General features: G+C 54.2%; 1 protein-coding gene across 4 annotated transcripts in view; it reads left to right on the top strand.

Annotated features, from left to right (window-relative positions):
• The window catches only part of LOC138260874 (membrane-associated guanylate kinase, WW and PDZ domain-containing protein 1-like), a 420,255-nt gene that overhangs the window by 339,562 nt on the left and 53,021 nt on the right, over window positions 1-27,672 (top strand). For all 4 annotated transcript variants that reach the window (XM_069209316.1, XM_069209315.1, XM_069209317.1 and 1 more), the window contains one exon: window positions 18,248-18,448. In XM_069209316.1, coding sequence (XP_069065417.1) covers window positions 18,248-18,448 — 201 coding nt within the window. The remainder of the gene's footprint in view (window positions 1-18,247; window positions 18,449-27,672) is intronic.

Here is a 27,672-nt window from a genome sequence, read left to right as displayed (position 1 = left end):
CCGTGGCGTGGCACTGACCGGAGAGGGAGTGAAGTACACTCCCCGAAAAGGGACTGAGGGCCCTCGCTGGAGGACTGAGGGCACCGACCGTGGCACTGACCGGAGAGGGACTGAAGAACACTCACCGGAGGACTGAGAGCTCCGACCGTGGCACTGACCGGAGAGGGACTGAAGAACACTCACCGGAGGACTGAGAGCTCCGACCGTGGCACTGACCGGAGAGGGACTGAAGAACACTCACCGGAGGACTGAGAGCACCGACCGTGGCGTGGCACTGACCGGAGAGGGAGTGAAGTACACTCACCGGAGGACTGAGAGCTCCGACCGTGGCACTGACCGGAGAGGGACTGAAGAACACTCACCGGAGGACTGAGAGCTCCGACCGTGGCACTGACCGGAGAGGGACTGAAGAACACTCACCGGAGGACTGAGAGCACCGACCGTGGCGTGGCACTGACCGGAGAGGGAGTGAAGTACACTCCCCGAAAAGGGACTGAGGGCCCTCGCTGGAGGACTGAGGGAACCGACCGTAGCACTAACCGGAGAGGGACTGAAGTACACCCACCGGAGGACTGAGGGCACCGACCGTGGCACTGACCGGAGAGGGACTGAGGGCCCTCGCTAGAGCACCGGACTTCACTGGAGAGGTGGCGTGGGGCCCCCGGAGCTAGGCTGGAGGACACTCACCAAAGGGGGGTGAGGGACACTGGAAGATTGAGACCCGCCCCCCAGGGGCTGGACTGAAGGACACTCACCGGAGGAGCGAGGGCACTGGCTGCAGAGGGACTGACCGGAGCTGGAGAGGGAGTGAGCGCCCCCTCCGCCGCCATGTTCGAGCGGGTGCAGTCTGCGATGAGGACGGTCAAGGACTTTAACCGTAAATGAGCCTTCATCCGGGGGGAGGGGTGCGGGGGATTGGGGTGCAGTGTGAGAGTGCAGGTGAGTGTGACTTAGTCTGTGCACCCGCAGGTGTGAGAGTGCAGGTGAGTGTGACTGTGTGTGCAGGTGAGTGGGCAGTCTGTGCACGTGCAGGTGAGTGGACTTAGTCTGTGCACCCGTAGGAGTAGGAGTGCAGGTGAGTGTGACTTAGTCTGTGCACCTGCAGGTGTGAGAGTGCAGGTGAGTGTGACCTGGGGCCAGATGTATGAAAGGATTTTACCAATTCTGTGTCTATGGGAAAAAGCTTTCGTACATATGGCCCCTGGTGTGTGCATGCTCAGGTGTGAGAGTGCAGGTGAGGGTGACCGGGTGCGTGCACGCACAGGTGTGAGAGTGCAGGTGAGTGTGACCGGGTGTGTGCATGCACAGGTGTGAGAGTGCAGGTGAGGGTGACTTGGTTTGTGCATGCGCCAGTGTGAAAGTGCAGGTGAATACATGAGTCACAGTACAGGTGTCTGTGAGTTTGTGCAAGTGAACGTGCTGGCTTGGCACCCAGAGCAGGTGTGTTGGACTGACCTTCCATTTGTGTGTATGTTGGCTTGATTTCTTTTGCAGGTTTGAGTTTGTGCAGGATACACACTGTGTTTGAGTGATGAGGTAGCACAGGCTCGAGGCCCTTTGCAGGTGTGTGAGCACAGGTGTGGGTTTGTGCAGGTGACACACTGTGTTTGAGTGATGAGGTAGCACAGGCTTGAGGCCCTTTGATGATGTGTGAGCAGAGGTGTGACTGTGCAGGCCTGCGGGTGCAGGTGTGACTGTAAGAGTGATTGCATAGGCCTGTGATTGCAGGTGACTATAAGAGTGATTGCATAGGCCTGTGAGTGCAGATGTGTGAGTTAACATGTGACTATAAGAGTGATTGCATAGGCCTGTGAGTACAGGTGTGTGAGAGCATGTGTGATTGTGAGAGGGATTGCATAGGCCTATGACTGCAGATGTGACTATAAGTGTGATTGCACAGGCCTCTGAGTGCAGGTCTGTGAGTGCAGTTGTGTAGGTTCCCTCCACTTTTTGCCCATTGTCAGTGTGTTTGAATTGTTTTCACTGGGATCCTGCTACCCAGGACCTTAGTGATTGTGCTCTCTTCTCTACATTTGGTTGCTTAGTTACCCTTTATACCCCACAATTGGCATACTGGTGCCCCCTTATAAGTCCCTAGTATATAGTACCCAGGTACCCAGGGCATTGGAGTCACCAGGGGTCTCACATGGTTTCAGCATGTATTATGCTACCCATGGGAGCCCATGCAAAATGAGTCTGCAGGCCTGCCATTGCAGCCTTGTGAAAAGGTGCATGCACGCTTTTACCACAGATCACTGCACCAGGTCACAGTAAGTCACCCCTATGGTAGCCCATCTTAGCCCAAAGGGCAGTGTGCAGGTACTTGTGTGTGAGGGCACCCCTGCATGAGCAGAGGTCGCCCTATGAGCTCCAGTTACAATGGACTGATCTTCGTAAGTGCGGGGAAGCCAATCCACCCGTGTACTGGCCACAGGTCACTCACTACCTGTGGTCCAGCTACATAATGGTAAGTCCGAACCTAGGCATGTTTGGTATCAAACATGTCAGAATCAGACCCCAATACTAATGCCAGTATTCATGGCATGATTCCATGCACTTTGTGGGTTCCTTAGAGCAGTGTTCCCCAACCCCCGGGCCGCGGACCGGTGCCGGTCCGTGGATCAATCGGCACCGGGCCGCCCGAGGAACTTCAACTTCATTTCACTGTGGCGGGCAGCCGAGGCGCAGAGCATTGCCGGTCTTCCAGGGTCTGCGAGCTGCCCGCGCTGCTGCCACCCCACAGACAGGATTCTGCCCTCCTGCTGCTTGACCAGCTCGAGCAGAGAAAGGCAGAACAAAGGATATCCTGTGGGAGAGGGAAGTAACACCCTCTCCCTTGGAAATAGGTGTGACTGGCTGGGGAACTGTAGCCTCCCCACACCTTTGAAGGGCACATTTGGTTCCCTCCTTGCATAATCTGTTTTGCACCAGTCGAAGGACCCCCTATCCCTGCTCTGGTGTGAAAGCACACAAAGGAAAGGGGAGTGATCACTCCCCTGTCCATCACCACCCAGGGGTGATGCCCAGAGCTCCTCCAGGTGGCCACCAGATTCTGCCATCTTAAAAACAAGATGTGCAGAGGCCCCTGGGAGCATCTGGTTGGTCAGAACAGGTGACTGACTCAGTGACCCCTCTGATAGGTGGTCACTCTGCCTAGTGACCAAGCCTCCTGTTAGGACTATTTAGGGACTCCCTTGTGGGTGGGTCCCCAGATTCGATGTGCAAGGCTCCACCAGGACTCCTCTGCCTCTTCTGCTCCTGGCCACCGGAACCGCTGCTGGACTTCTCAGGAACCAAACAAGCCTGCAACTCCTGGGACGACCTTGCCTTGCAACACTGTTTCTCCGGCTCCTTCCAGCAATTGCAACATTTCCACAGTTGTGCATCCTCTGGGGTCGGCAAGACTTCAGCTGCACCAAAGAAGCAGGAAGGCATCTTCTTGGAGTGAAGGAGTCACTCAGCTGCATCTGCACCCGCAGGCACCTTAGGCAACCACGACCAACTGCTGGGATCTTCTGCTGTCCAGCTCCAGGAAGAATCTCCAACACGGGGGTCTGAGTGGTCTCCTTGGCCCTCTCTACCTCCTGTCCAACATGGGAGACGGTGAGCCCATGCCTCTTCTTGCAGGACAGTACACTTGCGCACCATGACTCCTGCATCAACCAAGGCTTGTTGATTCCTGCTATGAGGGATCTTCAGGCTCCTAGTAGCCCAGCACTCCACCTCTGCAAGGTCAGACTCTCCTCTCCTGCTCCAGCAACGTGGGACTCCTCCCCAGGTGTGCTGACTGGGCCTCACTGCAACTTACTGTGCCTGCTGCCAGTGGGTTGCTTGTAGGGGCTGCGACTGCTTTGTCTGACTCGCTTGACTGCTGAGGGTCAGCCTGGACTCCCCTCCATGGGTTGAGTCCCTTGGACCTTGCTGGTCCTCTTCTTTCCTGCAAATCTTCTTTTGCCTCAACTTGCATTTGTCAAGGCTTGTTGGTGGTCCTCCTGACCACTGGCCATCTGCGACCCAGTGACGGGCATGGGACATTATCTGCATGGGTCTAAGGATATCTCTGCAGCTCCTGGGCTCCACCGCTGATTATCTTTTTTCCCTGTTGACCCGGATCTTCATCATCCACAGAAGGGTGGGTAGTGGCTTCTGCCCCACCTGGACACTCCTGCATGGAATGGACTCTGTCCCCTTCTCTTGAAGGTCCTCTTCTTCCAGAATCCACCTTTGGGTTCCACTGGACTGTTCCTGGTCTTGCAATCTTCCTTTTCCAAGTCCCCTGGTTAGTCTTTGGGAAGACCAGGTAACTTACCTCTGCCCTCCTGGTCGCGGGGGTCACTAAGGTACTCACCTCTTGATGTCCCAAGTTTTCCCAGCTCCCTTTCAACTACACCATATCCTTGGGTTGGGACTTCACTTCGCATCCCACTCTTTTAGTATATGATTTGCACCCCCCATAGGGCCATAGCTATTTTTCATTAATTTTTGCCAATGCTTGTTATTCCTATATGCTAATTCCTAATATATATATATATATATATATAGTGTGTGTACTTATCTCCACTTGGGGGTCTGATTATAAGTTATCTAGAGCCATATGTCCATATGTACGAACACTTTTTCCCATAGACATAGAATGGGTAAAACCCTTTGCTACATCTGGCCCGTAGTTCAGTGCTACTGCAATAAAGTACCTTTATTTTTTTTAACACTGTGTGGCTCCTTCCATGTGTGATCAGTTGCTGTGTGACTGCTGTGGTATTGCAAGTGCTTTACACTCCTAGGTAAGTCTTGGCTGCTCACAAAGCTACCACTAGAGAGCCCTGGCTTCCTAGGCACTGTCTCACTAATAGGGGTTGTCTGGACCTGGTATAAGGTGCAAACACCCTAGGGGCCCACCACACACCAGGCCAGCTTCCTTAAAGGTGTGACTGTAAGAGTGATTGCACGGGCCTTTGAGTGTAGGGGTGTGAACACAGTTGTGACTGTAAGAGTGACTGCACAGGCCTCTGAGTGCAGGTCTGTGAGGGCTGGTGTGACTGTAAGAGTGATTGCACTTGCCTGTGAGCGCAGGTGTGACTGTAAGAGTGATTGCACTTGCCTGTGAGCACGGGTGTGACTGTAAGAGTGATTGCACTTGCCTGTGAGCGCAGATGTGACTGTAAGTGATTGCACAGGCCTGTGAGCGCAAGTGTGACTGTAAGAGTGATTGTACTTGCTTGTGAGCGCAGGTGTGACTGTAAGAGTGACTGCACTTGCCTGTGAGTGCAAGTGTGACTGTAAGAGTGATTGCACTTGCCTGTGAGCGCAGGTGTGACTGTAAGTGATTGCACTTGCCTGTGAGCACAGATGTGACTGTAAATGATTGCACAGGCCTGTGAGCGCAGGTGTGACTGTAAGAGTGATTGCACTTGCCTGAGCGCAGGTGTGACTGTCAGAGTGATTGCACTTGCCCGTGAGTGCAGGTGTGACTGTAAGAGTGATTGCACTTGCTTGTGAGCGCAGGTGTGACTGTAAGAGTGATTGCACTTGCCTGTGAGTGCAGATGTGACTGTAAGAGTGATTGCACTTGCCTGTGAGCGCAGATGTGACTGTAAGAGTGATTGCACTTGCCTGTGAGCGCAGATGTGACTGTAAGTGATTGCACAGGCCTGTGAGCGCAAGTGTGACTGTAAGAGTGATTGTCCCCCTCTGAAGTTTCCAATTTGTCATCTGTGTCAAAGCATTCCCAACCCACCCACCCTGAGGATAACTTGTTAGAAAGGGAACTCAAAAAGTTGAGGGTTGAAAAGACCAGACTGAAGCTTAAACAGCAGCAGCTGGCCTTAGATAGGGAATCCCTAGACATTGAGAAGGAAAGACAGAGGTTGGGGTTAGGACCCCATGGTGGCAGCAGCAGTATTCCTGATAGTAATCCTGTTAGCATGATTCCAGGAATCTGCACAAGATAGTCCCCCCTTACAAGGAGGGGGATGACATTAACAAGTGGTTTGCTGCACTTGCGAGGGCCTGTATGATACAGGGGGTCCCTCAAAGGCAGTGGGCTGCTATATTGTGGTTATCTTTCACTGGAAAGGGTAGGGATAGGCTCCTTACTGTTAGAGAAGGTGAAGCCAACAACTACACAGTATTGAAAGATGCACTCTTGGATGGATTTGGCTTAACCACTGAACAATACAGGATTAAGTTCAGAGACAACAGAAAAGAGTCCTCTCAAGACTGGACAGATTTTGTGGACTATTCAGTGAAGGTCTTGGAAGGGTAGTTACATGGCAGTAAGGTATCTGACTATGAAAGCCTGTATAATCTTATTCTGAGAGAGCATATTCTGAACAACTGTGTGTCTGACTTGTTGCACCAATACCTAGTGGACTCCGATCTGACCTCTCCCCAAGAATTGGGAAAGAAGGCAGACAAGTGGGTCAGGACAAGGGTGAACAGAAACGTTCATACAGGGGGTGAAAAGGATGGCAAGAAGAAGGATGGTAAGTCTTCTGACAAGGGTGGGGACAAAAGTAAACATACTGAGTCTTCATCAGGCCCACAAAAATCCTCTGGGGGTGGTGGGTCCAAATCCTCTTCCAGTAATCAACCTAAAAAGGCTTGGTATGTGTTTAAAGTCAAAGGCCATTGGGTCCAAAGAAAAACACCAAACCTCCCACCACCACAACCCCTGCTGCAAATTCTAGTGCCACTAGTAATAGCAATGGTGGTGGGAAATCTACTACTAATAGCCAATCCAAGGGTGTAGCTGGGCTCACTATTGGCAATGTAGTTGGGGTTGGTCTTGTTAGGGAGACCACAGAGGCTATTTTAATTTCTGAAGGTGCCATTGATTTGGCCACCTTGGTTGCTTGTCCCCTTAATATGGATAAGTAAAAGCAACTTACCCTAATAAATGGTGTTGAGGTTCAGGCCTACAGGGACACAGGTGTCAGTGTAACTGTGGTGATAGAAAAAATGGTCCACCCTGAGCAACACCTACTTGGTCAGCAGTACCAAGTAACCGATGCTCACAACAACACTCTTAGCCACCTCATATGGAATGATTTAGAGACATCTGCTTGGGCAGAAGTGGAGTTGGAGGCTCATGCAGCAATGCTGGGCATTCCTGGGCATATTTTTGCTTTGACAAGGGCTCTGGCCAAAAAGCAAAAGGGACAGGGTAACTTGGATCCTGGAACAATGGACCAAGTGCTCCCTAAAGCTAGGGGTAGCAAGGGTAAATCCCTACCCAATATCCCTCCCTCTACAGATGATTCCCCTTCTGAGGAAGAAGAATTTCCCCCTTGTGCAGAACCTTCACCAGAGGAGCTGGAAGCAGACACTGCTGAGCTTTTGGGTGAAGGGGGGCCTGCCAGGGAGGAGCTGAGTGTGGCACAGCAATCCTGTCCCACATTAGAGGGTCTCAGACAGCAAGCTGTCAAGCAGAAAAATGAGGATGTCAGTGACAGTTATAGAGTATACTGGGAAGATAACCTCTTGTACACAGAGGCAAGGGACCCAAAACCTGGAGCAGCCAGGAGATTGGTCATTCCCCTGCAGTACAGAGAGTTTCTTCTCACTCTAGCACATGACATTCCTTTGGCTGGGCATTTGGGCCAAACTTGGGAAAGACTTGTCCCCTTGTTTCACTGGCCTCGTATGTCAGAGACACCAAAGATTTTTGCAAATTTTGTGTGACCTGCCAAGCGAGTGGCAAGACTGATGGTACTCCAAAGGCCCCTCTAATTCCACTTCCAGTGGTTGGGGTGCCCTTTGAAAGGGTAGGGGTTGACATAGTTGGCCCCCTTGACCCTCCTACTTCTTCAGGCAATAGATTTATCTTGGTGGTTGTGGACCATGCCACAAGATATCCTGAAGCCATACCTTTAAGGACCACTACAGCTCCTGCAGTGGCAAAGGCCCTCCTCGGAATCTTTTCCAGGGTGGGTTTTCCTAAAGAGATAGTATCAGACAGGGGTAGCAACCTCATGTCTGCATACTTGAAAGCAATGTGGAAGGAGTGTGGTGTTACCTACAAGTTCACCACCCCTTACCATCCACAGACAAATGGACTGGTTGAGAGGTTTAATAAAACTCTCAAAGGAATGATAATGTGCCTCCCTGAAAAACTCCGGAGGAGATGGGATGTCCTGTTACCTTGCCTCCTTTTTGCTTACAGGGAGGTACCCCAGAGAGGAGTGGGCTTCAGCCCCTTTGAACTCCTCTTTGGGCACCCTGTAAGAGGTCCACTCACTCTTGTGAAGGGGGGTTGGGAACAAACTTTAAAAGCTCCTAAACAGGACATAGTGGATGATGTACTTGGCCTAAGATCCAGAATGGATGAGTACATGAAAAAGGCCAGTAAAAACCTCCAGGCCAGCCAGGAGCTGCAAAAGCAATGGCATGACCAGAAGGCTGTTCTGATCCAGTACCAACCAGGACAGAAAGTGTGGGTATTGGAGCCTGTGGCCTCAAGAGCACTCCAAGACAAATGGAGTGGACCCCATCTAATTTTTGAGAAAAAGGGTGAGGTTACCTATTTGGTAGACCTGGGCACTGCCAGGCGTCCCGTTAGGGGGATTCATGTCAACTGCCTGAAACCCTACTATGACAGGGCTGATCTCACCCTGCTCATGGCAGCAGATGAGGGACAGGAAGAAGAGAGGGACCCTCTCCCTGATCTCTTCTCCACCACTGAAGCAGATGCCTTAGTGGAGGGAGTAGTTTTAGCAGATTGTCTGACTGCAGAACAGAAAGACAACTGCATCAATCTCCTAAGCCAATTTTCTGTCCTCTTTTCACTTGTACCAGGTACAACATCCTGGTGTGATTATGCAATTGACACTGGAGACAGCATGCCTGTCAAAAGTAAAATGTATAGGCAGCCTGACCATGTCAGAGACTGCATTAAACAAGAGGTGCAGAAAATGTTGGATTTGGGGGTGATTGAACCTTCTGAAAGCCCATGGGCTAACCCAGTGGTGCTTTGACCAAAACCTCACACCAAAGATGGAAAGATGGAGATGAGGTTTTGTGTAGATTACAGAGGGCTCAATCAGGTAACCAAAACTGATGCTCACCCTATACCCAGGGCAGATGAGCTCATTGATACACTGGCTTCTGCCAAGTATCTTAGCACTTTTGATCTGACTGCAGGGTATTGGCAGATCAGATTGGCAGAAGATGCTAAACCAAAGACTGCATTTGGGGCACTACCAATTCACAGTGATGCCCTTTGGTTTGAAAAATGCATCTGCCACTTTTCAGAGGTTGGCGAACACAGTCCTGCAAGGGTTGGAAGCTTTCAGTGCAGCATATCTTGATGAAATTGCTGTCTTTAGCTCCACCTGGGATGAGCACCTGGTCCACCTTTGGAAAGTTTTGGAGGCCCTGCAAAAGGCAGGCCTCACTATCAAGGCCTCAAAGTGCCAGATAGGGCAGGGAAAGTGGTTTATCTGGGCCGCCTGGTTGGTGGAGAACAGATTGCACCACTACAGGGGAAAATCCAGACAATCATGGATTGGGTTCCCCCGACAACTCAGACCCAGGTGAGAGCCTTTTTAGGCCTCACAGGGTATTACAGGAGATTCATCAAGAATTATGGCTCCATAGCAGTGCCTCTTAATGATCTCACTAGCAAGAAAATGCCTAAGAAGGTATTGTGGACAGCTAGCTGTCAGAAAGCTTTTGAGGAGCTCAAACAGGCCATGTGCTCTGCACCTGTCCTAAAAAGCCCATGTTACTCCAAGAAATTCATTGTTCAAACTGATGCATCTAAATTAGGGGTAGGGGCAGTCTTATCACAACTGAATTCTGAGGGCCAGGATCAACCAGTTGTTTTATCAGCAGAATGTTGACCCCTAGAGAAAGCGTTGGTGTGCCATAGAGAGGGAGGCCTTTGCTGTGGTCTGGGCACTGAAAAAGTTGAGACCATACCTGTTTGGCACTCACTTTATTGTTCAGACAGACCACAAACCTCTACTTTGGCTAAAACAAATGAAAGGTGAAAACCCTAAATTGTTGAGGTGGTCCATATCATACCAAGCTGCTGCTGCCAACCCCTCAGACAGGTTTCTGCCATCCTGGGGTCCAGGCAGCCCTGGCCCAGGAAGGCAGAACAAAGGATTTCCTCTGAGAGAGGGTGTTACACCCTCTCCGTTTGGAAATAGGTATGAAGGGCTGGGGAGGAGTAGCCTCCCCAGCCTCTGGAAATGCTTTGATGGGCACAGATGGTGCCCATCTCTGCATAAGCCAGTCTACACAAGTTCAGGGATCCCCCAGCCCTGCTCTGGCGTGAAACTGGACAAAGGAAACGGGAGTGACCACTCCCCTGACCAGTACCTCCCCTGGGAGGTGCCCAGAGCTCCTCCAGTGTGTCCCAGACCCCTGCCATCTTGGAAACAGAGGTGTCTGTGGCACACTGGACTGCTCTGAGTGGCCAGTGCCAGCAGTTGACGTCAGAGACCCCCTCTGATAGGCTCATACCTTTCTTGGTAGCCAATCCTCCTTTCTTGGTAGCCAAACCTCCTTTTCTGGCTATTTAGGGTCTCTGCTTTGGGGAATTCTTCAGATAACGAATGCAAGAGCTCCCCAGAGTTCCTCTGCATCTCCCTCTTTGACTTCTACCAAGAATTGTCCGCTGACTGCTCCAGGACGCCTGCAAAACCGCAACAAAGTAGCAAGATGACTACCAGCAACATTGTACCACCTCATACTGCCGGCTTTCTCGACTGTTTCCTGGTGGTGCATGCTCTGGGGGTCGCCTGCCTTCACCATGCACCAGAAGCCAAGAAGAAGTCTCCCGTGGGTCGACAGAATCTTCCCCCTTTTAACACAGGCACCAAAAGACTGCATCACCGGTTCTCTGGGTCCCCTCTCATCCTGACGAGCGTGGTACCTGGAACTCAGCAACTCTGTCCAAGTGTCTCCCACAGTTCAGTGACTCTTCAGTCCAAGTTTGGTGGAGGTAAGTCCTTGCCTCCCCACGCTAGACTGCAAACCTGTGTACTGCGTGATTTGCAGCTGCTCCAGCTTCTGTGCACTCTTCCAGGATTTTCTTTGTGCACAGCCTAGCCTGGGTCCCTAGCACTCCATCCTGCAGTGCTCAACCCGCTGAGTTGGCCTCTGACGTCGTGGGACCCTCTTTTGTAACTCTGTGTGGACTCCGGTTCACAAATCTTCCAAGTGCCTGTTCAGGTACTTCTGCGGGTGCTGCCCTCTTCTGTGGGGGCTCTCTGAGTTGCTGAGCGCCCCCTCTGTCTCCTCCTCCAAGGGGCGACATCCTGGTTCTTCCTGGTTCTCAGCACCACCCAAAAACCTCTACCGCGACCCTTGCAGCTAGCAAGACTTGTTTGCGGTATTTCTGAGTGGGAAAACTTCTGCAACCTTCATCGCAACGTGGGACATCTTCCATCCAAAGGAGAAGTTCCTAGTCCTCTTCGTTTTTGCAGAATTCCAAGCTTCTTCCATCCGGAGGCAGCTTCCTTGCACCTTGATCTGGGGTTTCCTGGGCTCCTGCCCCCCTGGACACTATTGCGACTCTTGGCCTTGGTCCCCTTGCTTTGCAGGTCCTCAGGTCCAGGAATCCGTTTTCAGTGCACTGCTGGTGTTTGTTGTTCTTGCAGAATCCCCCTATTACGACTATTGTTGTCTTTATGGGTAGTAGCTGCACTTTACTCCTACTTTTCGGGGTCTTAGGGTGGGCTATTTTTCTTACCCTCACTGTTTTCTTACAGTCCCAGCGACCCTCTACAAGCTCACATAGGTTTGGGGTCCATTCGTCGTTTGCATTCCACTTTTGGAGTATATGGTTTGTGTTGCCCCTATACCTATGTGCTCCTATTGCAATCTATTGTAATTCTACACTGTTTGCATTACTTTTCTTGCTATTACCTGCATAATTTTGGTTTGTGTACATATATCTTGTGTATATAACTTATCCTCATACTGAGGGTACTCACTGAGATACTTTTGGCATATTGTCATAAAAATAAAGTACCTTTATGTTTAGTAACTCTGTGTATTGTGTTTTCTTGTGATATAGTGCTGTATGATATAAGTGGTATAGTAGGAGCTTTGCATGTCTCCTAGTTCAGCCTAAGCTGCTCTGCTATAGCTACTTCTATCAGCCTAAGCTGCTAGAACACTACTAATCTACTAATAAGGGATGACTGGACCTGGCACAGGGTGTAAGTACCACAGGGTACCCACTACACGCCAGGCCAGCCTCCTACAACAGCCTAGTGACTGAATGTAGATGTGTGCGCTTTGGGATGAGATGTATAGCGGTGTGACTCTTCAGGCGTGAGTGCGGGTGCACAGGTGAACACACAGGTGTGTGAAAGTGAGTACATACATGTAGAGCATGGCTGGCAGGCTTCCAGGCCCACACATGCCCAGCGGCACCAGTCCAGGGTTTTAACTGCCTTCAGTGACTTTGTTTGCATTTTTAATGCAATTAAGAAACCTGTAATAGAAGTGCCAAGCTTTGACAAAGCCAATAGGCCTGGCCTTAGCAAGCTGATGCAGCGGGTAAATTTTTTATATCTTAAGCATTCTCCACACAAATAAAAAATACTAAAGAAAACAGCCGCTGTTATTTACAACTGAGGTTTTACATCTTTAAAACATAACTATTTCATCTAATTGTGATGTTGCAGCGGGGGAGGGCGGACTCTGTACCAGGGCTGAACCCGTTCTAGGTTTAATGCATCCCACAGGGACATCCGGTCCTTACGGATGCAAAGAAAGTGTACTGCTGGGCTTGGGGTGAATGCACTCTCAAGAACAGTTTAAACACAAAAGGATTTCAAACAAAAAATGGTGTATAATGGAAAGAAAAAAGATTGATAAATACTGGCCCTCGAGCCTGGCCCTGGTACTTCTTTCAGGCGGATGTGCCCTTCCGCTCATGAGACACACTGTCACTCACAGGGCAAGGGAGCCAATGACTGGGGGGGGCTGACCCGTTCTTCCACACCGATGCTGTGATAGGTTGAAGCACATTGTGAATGACAGTCAAGCAGGCCAATGAATGAAGGGGGCTGACCGACAGCCCCTGTGAATGGATATGTGTGTGTCATCATGGTCTATGACGCTTTTTGTTTACATGATGTCGATGAAACAGCTAAAGGTACCCCTAAACCAGACACAAAGCCCTGAACTGGAACACCTGGCAGCTGTGCACAAGGCAGGTGTGAGTATCCGTGCAGGCATGTGAGTGAAGCTCGGTCAGTGCAGGTGAGAGAGGGCATGAGTGAGTGCTAGTGTCCATGCAGCTGTGAGTGAGTGCAGGTGAGAGTGTCCCTGGCACAAGGCAGGTGTGAGACTGCAGGAACATGTGAGTGCAGGTCTGAGTATCCGTGCAGGCGTGTGAGTGAAGCTCGGTCAGTGCAGGTGAGTGAAGGCATGAGTGAGTGCTAGTGTCCATGCAGCTGTGTGAGGGAGTGCAGGTGAGAATGTCCCTGGCACAAGGCAGGTGTGAGACTGCAGGAACATGTGAGTGCAGGTGTGAGTATCCGTGCAGGCATGTGAGTGAAGCTCGGTCAGTGCAGGTGAGTGTAGGCATGGGTGAGTGCTAGTGTCCATGCAGCTGTGAGTGAGTGCAGGTCTGAGTATCCGTGCAGGCGTGTGAGTGAAGCTCGGTCAGTGCAGGTGAGAGAGGGCATGAGTGAGTGCTAGTGTCCATGCAGCTGTGCACAAGGCAGGTGTGAGTATCCGTGCAGGCGTGTGAGTGAAGCTCGGTCAGTGCAGGTGAGAGAGGGCATGAGTGAGTGCTAGTGTCCATGCAGCTGTGAGTGAGTGCAGGTGTGAGTATCCGTGCAGGCGTGTGAGTGAAGCTCGGTCAGTGCAGGTGAGAGAGGGCATGAGTGAGTGCTAGTGTCCATGCAGCTGTGCACAAGGCAGGTGTGAGTATCCGTGCAGGCGTGTGAGTGAAGCTCGGTCAGTGCAGGTGAGAGAGGGCATGAGTGAGTGCTAGTGTCCATGCAGCTGTGAGTGAGTGCAGGTGTGAGTATCCGTGCAGGCATGTGAGTGAAGCTCGGTCAGTGCAGGTGAGAGAGGGCATGAGTGAGTGCTAGTGTCCATGCAGCTGTGCACAAGGCAGGTGTGAGTATCCGTGCAGGCGTGTGAGTGAAGCTCGGTCAGTGCAGGTGAGTGTAGGCATGGGTGAGTGCTAGTGTCCATGCAGCTGTGAGTGAGTGCAGGTGAGAGTATCCGTGCAGGCATGTGAGTGAAGCTCGGTCAGTGCAGGTGAGTGAAGGCATGAGTGAGTGCTAGTGTCCATGCAGCTGGGTGAGGGAGTGCTGGTGAGAGTGTCCCTGGCTCAAGGCAGGTGTGAGACTGCAGGAACATGTGAGTGCAGGTCTGAGTATCCATGCAGCCGTGTGAGTGAAGCTCGGTCAGTGCAGGTGAGTGAAGGCATGAGTGAGTGCTAGTGTCCATGCAGCTGTGCACAAGGCAGGTGTGAGTATCCGTGCAGGCATGTGAGTGAAGCTCGGTCAGTGCAGGTGAGTGTAGGCATGAGTGAGTGCTAGTGTCCATGCAGCTGTGCACAAGGCAGGTGTGAGTATCCGTGCAGCCGTGTGAGTGAAGCTCGGTCAGTGCAGGTGAGAGAGGGCATGAGCGAGTGCTAGTGTCCATGCAGCTGTGAGTGAGTGCAGGTGAGAGTGTCCGTGCAGGCATGTGAGTGAAGCTCGGTCAGTGCAGGTGAGTGTAGGCATGAGTGAGTGCTAGTGTCCATGCAGCTGTGAGTGAGTGCAGGTGAGAGTGTCCCTGGCACCAGGCAGGTGTGAGACTGCAGGAACATGTGAGTGCAGGTCTGAGTATCCATGCAGCCGTGTGAGTGAAGCTCGGTCAGTGCAGGTGAGTGAAGGCATGAGTGAGTGCTAGTGTCCATGCAGCTGTGAGTGAGTGCAGGTGAGAGTGTCCCTGGCACAAGGCAGGTGTGAGACTGCAGGAACATGTGAGTGCAGGTCTGAGTATCCATGCAGGCATGTGAGTGAAGCTCGGTCAGTGCAGGTGAGTGTAGGCATGAGTGAGTGTGAGTATCAGTGCAGCTGTGTGAGTGAGTGCAGGTGAGAGTGTCCATGGCACAAGGCAGGAGTGAGACTGCAGGAACATGTGAGTTCAGGTGTGAGTGTCTGTGCAGGGATGTGAATGAAGCTGGGTCAGTGCAGGTGAGTGTAGGCATGAGTGAGTGCTAGTGTCCATGCAGCTGGGTGAGGGAGTGCTGGTGAGAGTGTCCATGGCACAAGGCAGGTGTGAGACTGCAGGAACATGTGAGTGCAGGTCTGCGTATCCATGCAGGCATGTGAGTGAAGCTCGGTCAGTGCAGGTGAGAGAGGGCATGAGTGAGTGTGAGTGTCAGTGCATCTGCCCGTGGGACACGGCAGGTGTGAGACAGCAGGAACATGTGAGTGCAGGTGCGAGTGTCCCTTGGAAAAGGCAGGTGAGTGAACCCATGAGTGAGTGCTGCTGACTGCACAGGCCGGAGTGTGTCCAAGGAGATGTGAGTGCAGACTTGGGTGTGAGTGAGTGTTTACATGCAGGAAGCAGTAAATGTAGAGAGGACGTCTCGCAGAGACAGCTAGTCTTCTGTGTGACAGCGGGGCCGGGCCAGGGTCTGTCCTGTGTTGGGTATAGCGAGGTGGGGTTGGGGCAGAGTCAGTCACATGTCAGGTAAAGCGAGGCAGGGCTGGATAGAGTCAGTCACATCTCAGATAAAGCGGTGCTGGGGCAGAGTCAGTCACATCTCAGGTAAAGTGAGGCAGGGCTGGGGAAGAGTCAGTCACATCTCAAGTGAGGCAGGGCTGGGAAAGAGTCAGTCACATGTCAGCCAAAGCGAGGCAGGGCTGGGGCAGAGTCAGTCACATCAAAAGTAAAGCGAGGGAGGGTTGGGGCAGAGTCAGCCACATGTCAGGTAAAGTGAGGCAGGGCTGGGGAAGTCAGTCACATTTCAGGTAAAGCGGATCTGTGGTAGAGTCAGTCACATGTCAGGTAAGGCGAGGAAGTGCTGAGCAGAGTCAGTCACATGTCAGGTAAAGCGAGGCAGGGCAGGGGCAGAGTCAATCACATGTCAGGTAAAGCGATGCAGTGCTGGATAGAGTCAGTCACCTCTCAGGTAAAGCGAGGCAGGGCTGGGCAGAGTCAGTCACATGTCAGGTAAAGCGAGGCAGGACTGGGCAGAGTCAGTCACATGTCAGGTAAAGCAAGGCAGGGCTGGGGCGGAGACAGTCACATGTCAGGTAGAGCGAGGCAGGGCTGGGCAGAGTCAGTCCCTTGTCAGGTAAAGCGAGGCAGGACTGGGCAGAGTCAGTCACATGTCAGGTAAAGTGAGGCACGACTGGGCAGAGTCAATCACATGTCAGGTAAAGCGATGCAGGGCTGGATAGAGTCAGTCACCTCTCAGGTAAAGCGAGACAGGGCTGGGCAGAGTCAGTCACATGTCAGGTAAAGCGAGGCAGGACTGGGCAGGGTCAGTCACATGTCAGGTAGAGCGAGGCAGGACTGGTCAGAGTCAGTCACATGTCAGGTAGAGCGAGGCAGGGCTGGGGCAGAGTCAGTCACATGTCAGGTAGAGCGAGGCAGGGCTGGGGCAGAGTCAGTCACATGTCAGGTAGAGCGGGGCAAGGCTGGGGCAGAGTCTGTCACATGTCAGGTAGAGCGAGGCAGGGCTGGACAGAGTCAGTCACATGTCAGGTAGAGCGAGGCAGGGCTGGGGCAGAGTCAGTCACATGTCAGGTAGAGCGAGGCAGGGCTGGGGCAGAGTCAGTCACATGTCAGGTAGAGCGAGGCAGGGCTGGGGCAGAGTCAGTCACATGTCAGGGTTGGGGCAGAGCCTCTCCCATGTTCGGTGTAGACATGCAGGGCCGAGGCAGGGTCAGTCACATGTATGTGTGTGTATTTGTAGAGCTCACGGGGGTGCTAATCAAGGGTGGGAGCCCTGAGGGTCCATTGAGGTCTCAGTGTGTGAGGAAGCTGGAGTGCTCTCTGAGGGCCCCTCTGACTTCAGTAGTGTTGGGGTCTTTCTGTAGCTGAGGGGCCCGGATTGTGGGATCAGTCCTGGTCCTGAGAAGGGTTTTTCTGCTTTTCGATGTTTTCTTGGCTCCTGGTGCGGCGCTGTCTGGCCCCAGTGGTTTCCCAGCCAGGTGGGCTGGGGAGAGTACCAGGGCCTTGGTGGCAGACCCATAGCAGTCCCCGCAGGCCGGGTGATGCGGGGCTCGGACCCTGCGGCGGGTGTTGCCTCTGAGGTCGCTTTGGGGTAGGGATGGTTTACTTGGGTTAGGCAGGAGAGGTTTCCTAGGGAAGCTTGGGGTGTCTCCCCATGTCTTGTTTGAAGTCAGAATTCTCCAGGGAGTGTCCTAGGCCCCCTCACACAGCCCACACATACACAGAACCAGGTCAGGAGGACAGACCTTCTCCTACATCACTCCTAAAGTGTGGACTGACCTCCTACTCCACGCCGGAGCCTCCCTCTCTTGAGTTCTGCAAGAAGCTGAAGGCCTGGCTTTCAATTAACCAACCTACAGTGGGGAGGCCTTGGTGCACACACCTGGTCAGCGCCTGGATACCCTCACGGGCGATGAACCAACCCACCCTAGATAGAGCATGGCACACACACCTGCTCAGCGCCTGGATACCCTCACGGGCGATGAACCAACCCACCCTAGGCAGGGCCTGGCACGCACACACCTGCTCAGCGCCTGGATACCCTCAAGGGCGATTAACCAACCTACCATAGGCGAGGCCAGGGGCACACACACACCTGCTCAGCGCCTGGATACCCTCAAGGATGATAGAGCGCTTTACAAATATAAAAAAGAGTGCGGAGATGAAGCTGTCCCGGTAGATTTCGGAAAAGGAGGCTGGAGTCTCAGATTGTTTGTGGCTGGTGGTGAACAGGAGGGCTTCTGTCTTCAGTGGCTTGAGTTGTAGGTCAGTGCTGGGTATGGAGTGAGATCCCAGTAGGTTTTCAGAGTTTCACAGCAGATGCTGAAGATGCTGGGAGAGAATGGAGCCTCGTGGTACCCGGCCCAGAAGTCTCTGGTATCTGAAAGTTCCCAACTTGGCAAATCTGCCGACTGAAGGCAGAGACATCCAGTGTACCTACTCAGGGGAAGTAAAACCTGACGTGTGACTGACTAGTCCTTGTGGAAGCACTGACCTGTCTTGACTGCACAGCTCACTCTACACATGTAAAGGTCTCTAGGTGCTATGTGTGGACTCAGCATCTCTAAACTCGTGTTTCTCTTGCCCCCAACCGCAGCCCGGTCCCTGGTGCCACACAAGGTGAGCGAGGTGCGTAAGGACAGCCCAGCCGACCGCGATGGGCACCTGAAGGTGGGCGACCGTGTGGAGGGCGTCGACGGGCGGTCCATCGCCCACATGTCTCCGCGGGAGATCACGCAGCTCTTCAGACAGGCGGGCAACAAGATACGGCTACGAATTCTGCCCAAGACTGAGACAGGTAAGTGTGTGAGAGTCACAGGCTAGCGCCAAGAACCTGAAAGAGCACCGCAGGGCCTAGCGCCGAGGCACTGATTGAGAGATACAGGGCCTAGCGCCGAGGCACTGATTGAGAGATGCAGGGCCTAGCGCCGAGACACTGATTGAGAGATGCACGGCCTAGCACTGAGGCACTGATTGAGAGATACAGGGCCTAGCGCCGAGGCAATGATTGAGAGATACAAGGCCTAGCGCTGAGACACTGATTGAGAGATGCAGGGCCTAGCGCCGAGACACTGATTGAGAGATGCAGGGCCTTGCGCTGAGACACTGATTGAGAGATGCAGGGCCTAGCGCCGAGGCACTGATTGAGAGATGCAGGGCCTTGCGCTGAGACACTGATTGAGAGATGCACGGCCTAGCGCCGAGGCACTGATTGAGAGATACAAGGCCTAGCGCCGAGACACTGATTGAGAGATGCAGGGCCTAGCGCTGAGACACTGATTGAGAGATGCAGGGCCTAGCGCTGAGACACTGATTGAGAGATGCAGAGCCTAGCGCCGAGACACTGATTGAGAGATGCACGGCCTAGCACTGAGACAGTTATTGAGAGATGCACGGCCTAGCGCCGAGACACTGATTGAGAGATGCAGAGCCAAGCGCCGAGACAGTGATTGAGAGATGCAGAGCCTAGCACTGAGACAGTGATTGAGAGATGCAGAGCCTAGCGCCGAGACAGTGATTGAGAGATGCAGAGCCTAGCGCCGAGACAGTGATTGACAGATGCACGGCCTAGCACTGAGACAGTGATTGAGAGATGCAGGGCCTGGCGCCGAGGCACTGATTGAGAGACGCAAGTCTAGCGCTAAGACACTGATTGAGACATACAGGGCCTGGTGCGGAGACACTGATTGAGAGATGCAGGGCCTAGCGCTGAGACACTGATTGAGAGATGCAGGGCCTAGCGCTGAGACACTGATTGAGAGATGCAGAGCCTAGCGCCGAGACACTGATTGAGAGATGCACGGCCTAGCACTGAGACAGTTATTGAGAGATGCACGGCCTAGCGCCGAGACACTGATTGAGAGATGCAGGGCCTAGCGCTGAGACACTGATTGAGAGATGCAGAGCCAAGCGCCGAGACAGTGATTGAGAGATGCAGAGCCTAGCGCCGAGACACTGATTGAGAGATGCACGGCCTAGCACTGAGACAGTGATTGAGAGATGCAGGGCCTGGCGCCGAGGCACTGATTGAGAGACGCAAGTCTAGCGCTAAGACACTGATTGAGACATACAGGGCCTGGTGCGGAGACACTGATTGACAGATGCACGGCCTGGCGCAGAGGCACTGATTGAGAGACGAAAGTCTAGCGCTAAGACACTGATTGAGAGATGCACGGCCTGGCGCCGAGACTCTGATTGAGAGATGCAGAGCCTAGCGCCGAGGCACTGATTGAGAGACGAAAGTCTAGCGCTAAGACACTGATTGAGAGATGCACGGCCTGGCGCCGAGACACTGATTGAGAGATGCAGAGCCTAGCGCCGAGACACTGATTGAGAGATGTACGGCCTAGCGCTGAGACACTGATTGAGAGACGCAAGTCTAGCGCTAAGACACTGATTGAGACATACAGGGCCTGGTGCGGAGACACTGATTGAGAGATGCACAGCCCAGTGACGAGACACTGATTGAGAGACGCAAGTCTAGCGCTGAGACACTAATTGAGAGATGCAGGTCCTAGCGCCCAGACACTGATTGAGAGATGCACGGCCTAGTGCCGAGTTCACTGATTGAGAGATGCAGAGCCAAGCGCCGAGACAGTGATTGAGAGATGCAGAGCCTAGCGCCGAGACACTGATTGAGAGATGCACGGCCTAGCACTGAGACAGTGATTGAGAGATGCAGGGCCTGGCGCCGAGGCACTGATTGAGAGACGCAAGTCTAGCGCTAAGACACTGATTGAGACATACAGGGCCTGGTGCGGAGACACTGATTGACAGATGCACGGCCTGGCGCAGAGGCACTGATTGAGAGACGAAAGTCTAGCGCTAAGACACTGATTGAGAGATGCACGGCCTGGCGCCGAGACTCTGATTGAGAGATGCAGAGCCTAGCGCCGAGGCACTGATTGAGAGACGAAAGTCTAGCGCTAAGACACTGATTGAGAGATGCACGGCCTGGCGCCGAGACACTGATTGAGAGATGCAGAGCCTAGCGCCGAGACACTGATTGAGAGATGTACGGCCTAGCGCTGAGACACTGATTGAGAGACGCAAGTCTAGCGCTAAGACACTGATTGAGACATACAGGGCCTGGTGCGGAGACACTGATTGAGAGATGCACAGCCCAGTGACGAGACACTGATTGAGAGACGCAAGTCTAGCGCTGAGACACTAATTGAGAGATGCAGGTCCTAGCGCCCAGACACTGATTGAGAGATGCACGGCCTAGTGCCGAGTTCACTGATTGAGAGATGCAGAGCCTAGCGCCGAGGCACTGATTGAGAGACGCAGTAACTAGCGCCGAGGGCTGTGGGTTGCAGACCCCCTGGGCTAGTTCTGTAAGGGGCTCGGGGACCAGGGCCCGGACGCCAGAAGGGTGGGCTGTGGGGTGCAGCGCCCCCTGAGGCCCATGGACTAGGTCCAGGGCCCGTAAACCAGAAGGCTGGGCTGTGGGGTGCAGCGCCCCTGGGCTGGTGCTGTAAGGGCCCATGGACCAGGTCCAGGGCCCGGACGCCAGAAGGCTGGGATGTGGGGTGCAGCGCCCCCTGAGGCCCATGGACCAGGTCCAGGGCCTGGACACCAGAAGGCTGGGCTGTGGGGTGCAGCACCCCTGAGGCCCATGGACCAGGTCCAGGGCCTGGACACCAGAAGGCTGGGCTGTGGGGTGCAGCGCCCCCTGGGCTGGTGGTGTAAGGGGCCCCTGCCTGCACTCTTATTCCAGAGCAGTGAAGCCCCCCCCGGATCCGGGTCACATTCCACTGCTTGGAGTCTTGGCAACCACAAAGGAATCCCTGATCCTGGCCTGTGGGGTCTGAGCGGGCCAAGCCCTGCTGTTAACGCCCCGCACCCCCCGCCTTCTGGGGGAGGCTCCCGTGGCATGGGAGTGCCCTGCCCTGGCACAAGCAACACTTATTTCTACTCCCTGCTCCCTGAGAGGCCGGGCCTGCTCCTCACTGAGCTGAGACGACCTTTCTTAACAAAGGACCCTGACTGTAGGGACCTAGCGATCAATAGTGCGGCAGGTGCAGTGGCTGTTTTTTACCACCAAACCAGGGGACAGGACAGTTTCCTTTCTTGCTTTGTGTCTTAGAGCACTGCCTGCCCCCGGCTTCCACAGCAGGGACAGGACCTGCTCCTCAGTGAGCACAGGACAGAGACGGTTACTGTCCTAGAGCACTGCCTGCCCCGGCTTCCACAGCAGGGACAGGACCTGCTCCTCAGTGAGCACAGGCACTGCCTGCCCCCGGCTTCCACAGCAGGGCCTACTCCTCAGTGAGCACAGGGCAGAGATGGTCACTGTCCTATAGCACTGCCTGCCCCCCGCTTCCACAGCAGGGACAGGACCTGCTCCTCAGTGAGCACAGGACAGAGATGGTTACTGTCCTATAGCACTGCCTGCCCCCGGCTTCCACAACAGGGACAGGACCTGCTCCTCAGTGAGCACAGGGCAGAGACGGTTACTGTCCTAGAGCACTGCCTGCCCCGGCTTCCACAGCAGGGACAGGACCTGCTCCTCAGTGAGCACAGGCACTGCCTGCCCCCGGCTTCCACAGCAGGGACAGGACTTGCTCCTCAGTGAGCACAGGGCAGAGATGGTTACTGTCCTATAGCACTGCCTGCCCCCGGCTTCCACAGTTGGGCCTACCCCTCAGTGAGCACAGGGCAGAGATGGTTACTGTCCTATAGCACTGCCTGCCCCCGGCTTCCACAGTTGGGCCTACCCCTCAGTGAGCTCAGGGCTAAGAGCTGCCCCCTGCTTCCACAGCAGGGCCCTCTCCTCAGTGAGCACAAGACAGAGATGGTTACTGTCCTATAGCACTGCCTGCTCCCTGCTTCCACAGTTGGGCCCTCTCCTCAGTGAGCTCAGGGCAGAGAGCTGCCCCCGGCTTCCACAGCAGGGACTGGGCCTGCACCTCAGTGAGCACAGGGCAGAGATGGTTACTGTCCTACAGCACAGCCTGCCCCCCGCTTCCACAGCAGGGACAGGACCTGCTCCTCAGTGAGCACAGGCACTGCCTGCCCCCGGCTTCCACAGCAGGGACAGGACCTGCTCCTCAGTGAGCACAGGGCAGAGATGGTTACTGTCCTATAGCACTGCCTGCCCCCGGCTTCCACAGCAGGGACTGGACCTGCTCCTCAGTGAGCACAGGCACTGCCTGCCCCCGGCTTCCACAGCAGGGACAGGACCTGCACCTCAGTGAGCACAGGGCAGAGATGGTTACTGTCCTACAACACTGCCTGCCCCCCGCTTCCACAGCAAGGACAGGACCTGCTCCTCAGTGAGCACAGGGCAGAGACGGTTACTGTCCTAGAGCACTGCCTGCCCCGGCTTCCACAGCAGGGACAGGACCTGCTCCTCAGTGAGCACAGGCACTGCCTGCCCCCGGCTTCCACAGCAGGGACAGGACCTGCTCCTCAGTGAGCACAGGGCAGAGATGGTTACTGTCCTATAGCACTGCCTGCCCCCGGCTTCCACAGCAGGGACTGGACCTGCTCCTCAGTGAGCACAGGCACTGCCTGCCCCCGGCTTCCACAGCAGGGACAGGACCTGCTCCTCAGTGAGCACAGGGCAGAGATGGTTACTGTCCTATAACACTGCCTGCCCCCCGCTTCCACAGCAGGGAGGGGGCTTGCTCATCAGTGAGTATGGGACAGAGAGGGCTTCTGTCAGAGACCACTACCTGTTGATATGTGACAGGGAGGTGGTCCCTGGTCTGTGAAGGGGAGGTAGCCCCTTTGGTCCCTCAGGACACTTGGGTTCCTGGTCTGTGACAGAAAGGTGGCCCCTGAGCCTCCGGGACACTTGGGGTACCTGGACTGCAACTCAGAGGTGGCCCCTGAGCCTCCGGGACACTTGGGGTACCTGGACTGCAACTCAGAGGTGGCCCCTGAGCCTACGGGACACTTGGGGTACCTGGTCTGTGATGGAGAGGAGGCCCCCCCTCAAGCCTCCAGGACACTTGGGTACCTGGTCTGTGAAGGGGAGGTGGCCCTCGAGCCTCCAGGACACTTTGGTACCCGGTCTGTGACTGACAGGTGGCACCTGAGCCTACGGGACACTTGGGGTACCTGGTCTGTGATGGAGAGGGGGCCCCCCTCAAGCCTCCAGGACACTTGGGTACCTGGTCTGTGAAGGGGAGGTGGCCCCTGAGCCTCCAGGACACTTGGGGTACATACGGAGAAGCAGCCAGGGTCTCACTTAGGGGGGGGGGGGTTCTAGGGGCAGTGATCAGAGGTGCAGGCTCACCGTCCATCGGGGCTGGGAGTTAGAGTAACACAGGACTGAATTACCACATGTAGAGTAGGGGGCTAACTGCCCCGCTTTTGGGGGGTTTGTCCCACCCGTAACCCAGTCACTTGGCTCGTCCCATATTTTAGCTCCTCGGTTACGCACTTCAGACGAGGCGCTGTCCTCGGAGGCTCGCAGACCTGCCACCATGGGGAGGTGAACCTGCTCTGCAGACATCAGCGGTAACAGTAGCTGGACTGTGGTAAATTCACGTAATGTGGCAGCTTGCAGTGCAGGCGCCTTGAGGCCGGAGTTAGAGCTCAGCAGACGACTTACTCTGTCACATGTGACGGACATCCTGTCCCCCGAAGTATAATCCCGTGGGATGTCATGGGACTGACATCTCACCTTTGTACCCCAGTATCAGGCCCTCAGAGCTCAGGGGGGAGTAAAGTGGCCGGTAACATGCGTGGATCTCCTGGGTAGAAGCCATGGCCTTCAGTGCCTTAAACTGGCGACATCTCGCAGTCTGGGGGCCCGGGGGTCCAGCCCCCCCCCACCCCTACACCCACCTTTATGGTGCAAAGGGACAGACTGCAGCCTGACCTAGGAACAACAGGCTCGGAACCCCCTAAGAAGGGCACACACTGGACCACGCAGCCCTCCTTGGTGGCTAGTGGAGGGGAGCTGGCGAGCGCCGCACCGCTGCGCACAGAGGCAGTCCCCGAGGCGCTGCATGCGCTAGGAAGTGTCACCACTGATCACACCTGTACCACTAGGACCCTCCGGCAGCCTTGCTGTACCTCGGAGCCTCCCCCTGGTCTGCTCAGCAGCAGGAGGGGGGTAGCAGAACCTCAGCAGAGGCTCCAGGCCTGCTCCTAGTCAGGAGGCAAGAGGTGGCACTCAGAGATGGCACAGAGAGCAGACTCCATGTAGGTTTGTCATTTTAGACGCAGTTTCACGCTCTGCAGAAGGCTCCGGCTGAGACCTCCAGGTCCTGGCACTTGAGCAGTAGGTCAAGAATGCAACCTGCTAGGTTGGGGCAGAGCCTTCTTCCCAGAGGGTCTCCTGTGAAGTGCAGCCCTTGCCCTTATCCCAGAATGCACTGCGGCGGCCAGTATCCGCATTCAGATCACTGTGTACAACATGAAGTGCCTGCTTGGGCAGGAAGCCTTGTGTGTTCCTTCCAGACAAGTCTTGGAGACACGGGGAGAGGAGCTGAGGGCAAGGGGCGGACGCTGGCCTGTGGTTGTTTCTGTGCCTGCCTCAGCCTCCCTCTTAAGAATGCTTTTCTCACAAAGAGAGAGTGTTTCACCAACAGCTCAGTGTGTCCCAGTGGACTGCTGGGCTGCTAAGGATCACACACTTCCCATTGGTACGTTTTTTGATGTTTGTGATCAGTATTGCAAAACAATTGCAGAAAAGCTTAGCAAACATTTCTGCCCATATAATAAAAACACATAGGACCCCCATTCTGCACGGGCACTGAGTTCTTAGGGGTGGCTGTCAGACCTTGGTGCACATATTGCACCACACATCTCTTAACGGTGCACCATCCTGGACCTTACACCACCTTACACCACGCATCTGTTAAAGGTGCACCATCCTGCACCTCACACCACGCATCTGTTAACGGTGCACCATCCTGGACCTCACACCACGCATCTGTTAATGGTGCACCATCCTGGACCTCACACCACGCATCTCTTAACGGTGCACCATCCTGGACCTTACACCACCTTACACCACGCATCTGTTAACGGTGCACCATCCTGGACCTCACACCTCGCATCTGTTAACGGTGCACCATCCTGGACCTCACACCTCGCATCTGTTAACGGTGCACCATCCTGGACCTTACACCACGCATCTCTTAACGGTGCACCATCCTGGACCTTACACCACCTTACACCACGCATCTGTTAACGGTGCACCATCCTGGACCTCACACCACGCATCTGTTAATGGTGCACCATCCTGCACCTCACACCACGCATCTGTTAACGGTGCACCATCCTGGACCTTACACCACCTTACACCACACATCTGTTAACGGTGCACCATCCTGGACCTTACACCACCTTACACCACACATCTGTTAATGGTGCACCATCCTGGACCTCACACCACGCATCTGTTAACGGTGCACCATCCTGCACCTCACACCACGCATCTGTTAACGGTGCACCATCCTGGACCTTACACCACGCATCTGTTAATGGTGCACCATCCTGCACCTTACACCACCTCACACCACGCATCTGTTAACAGTGCACCATCCTGGACCTTACACCACGCATCTGTTAACGGTGCACCATCCTGCACCTCACACCACCTTACACCACGCATCTGTTAACGGTGCACCATCCTGCACCTTACACCACCTTACACCACGCATCTGTTAACGGTGCACCATCCTGCACCTTACACCACACATCTCTTAACGGTGCACCATCCTGCACCTTACACCACCTTACACCACGCATCTGTTAACGGTGCACCATCCTGGACCTTACACCACGCATCTGTTAACGGTGCACCATCCTGGACCTTACACCACGCATCTGTTAACGGTGCACCATCCTGGACCTTACACCACGCATCTGTTAACGGTGCACCATCCTGGACCTCACACCACGCATCTGTTAACGGTGCACCATCCTGCACCTTACACCACCTTACACCACGCATCTGTTAACGGTGCACCATCCTGCACCTTACACCACCTTACACCACGCATCTGTTAACAGTGCACCATCCTGCACCTTACACCACCTTACACCACACATCTCTTAATGGTGCACCATCCTGGACCTTACACCACCTTACACCACACATCTGTTAACGGTGCACCATCCTGGACCTCACACCACGCATCTGTTAACGGTGCACCATCCTGGACCTTACACCACGCATCTGTTAATGGTGCACCATCCTGCACCTCACACCACGCATCTGTTAACGGTGCACCATCCTGCACCTTACACCACCTTACACCACGCATCTGTTAACGGTGCACCATCCTGCACCTTACACCACCTTACACCACGCATCTGTTAACAGTGCACCATCCTGCACCTTACACCACCTTACACCACACATCTCTTAATGGTGCACCATCCTGGACCTTACACCACCTTACACCACACATCTGTTAACGGTGCACCATCCTGGACCTCACACCACGCATCTGTTAACGGTGCACCATCCTGGACCTTACACCACGCATCTGTTAATGGTGCACCATCCTGCACCTCACACCACGCATCTGTTAACGGTGCACCATCCTGCACCTTACACCACGCATCTCTTAACGGTGCACCATCCTGGACCTTACACCACCTTACACCACGCATCTGTTAACGGTGCACCATCCTGGACCTTACACCACGCATCTGTTAACGGTGCACCATCCTGGACCTTACACCACCTTACACCACGCATCTGTTAACGGTGCACCATCCTGCACCTCACACCACGCATCTGTTAACGGTGCACCATCCTGCACCTTACACCACGCATCTCTTAACGGTGCACCATCCTGGACCTTACACCACCTTACACCACGCATCTGTTAACGGTGCACCATCCTGGACCTTACACCACCTTACACCACACATCTGTTAACGGTGCACCATCCTGGACCTCACACCACGCATCTGTTAACGGTGCACCATCCTGGACCTTACACCACGCATCTCTTAACGGTGCACCATCCTGGACCTTACACCACCTTACACCACGCATCTGTTAACGGTGCACCATCCTGGACCTTACACCACCTTACACCACGC

This window comes from Pleurodeles waltl, chromosome 10, assembly GCF_031143425.1.
Source record: "Pleurodeles waltl isolate 20211129_DDA chromosome 10, aPleWal1.hap1.20221129, whole genome shotgun sequence".
NCBI classification, from domain to species: domain Eukaryota; kingdom Metazoa; phylum Chordata; class Amphibia; order Caudata; family Salamandridae; genus Pleurodeles; species Pleurodeles waltl.
The sequence above is the reverse complement of the archived record's forward strand: the minus strand, read 5'-3'. Positions and strand labels throughout refer to the sequence as shown.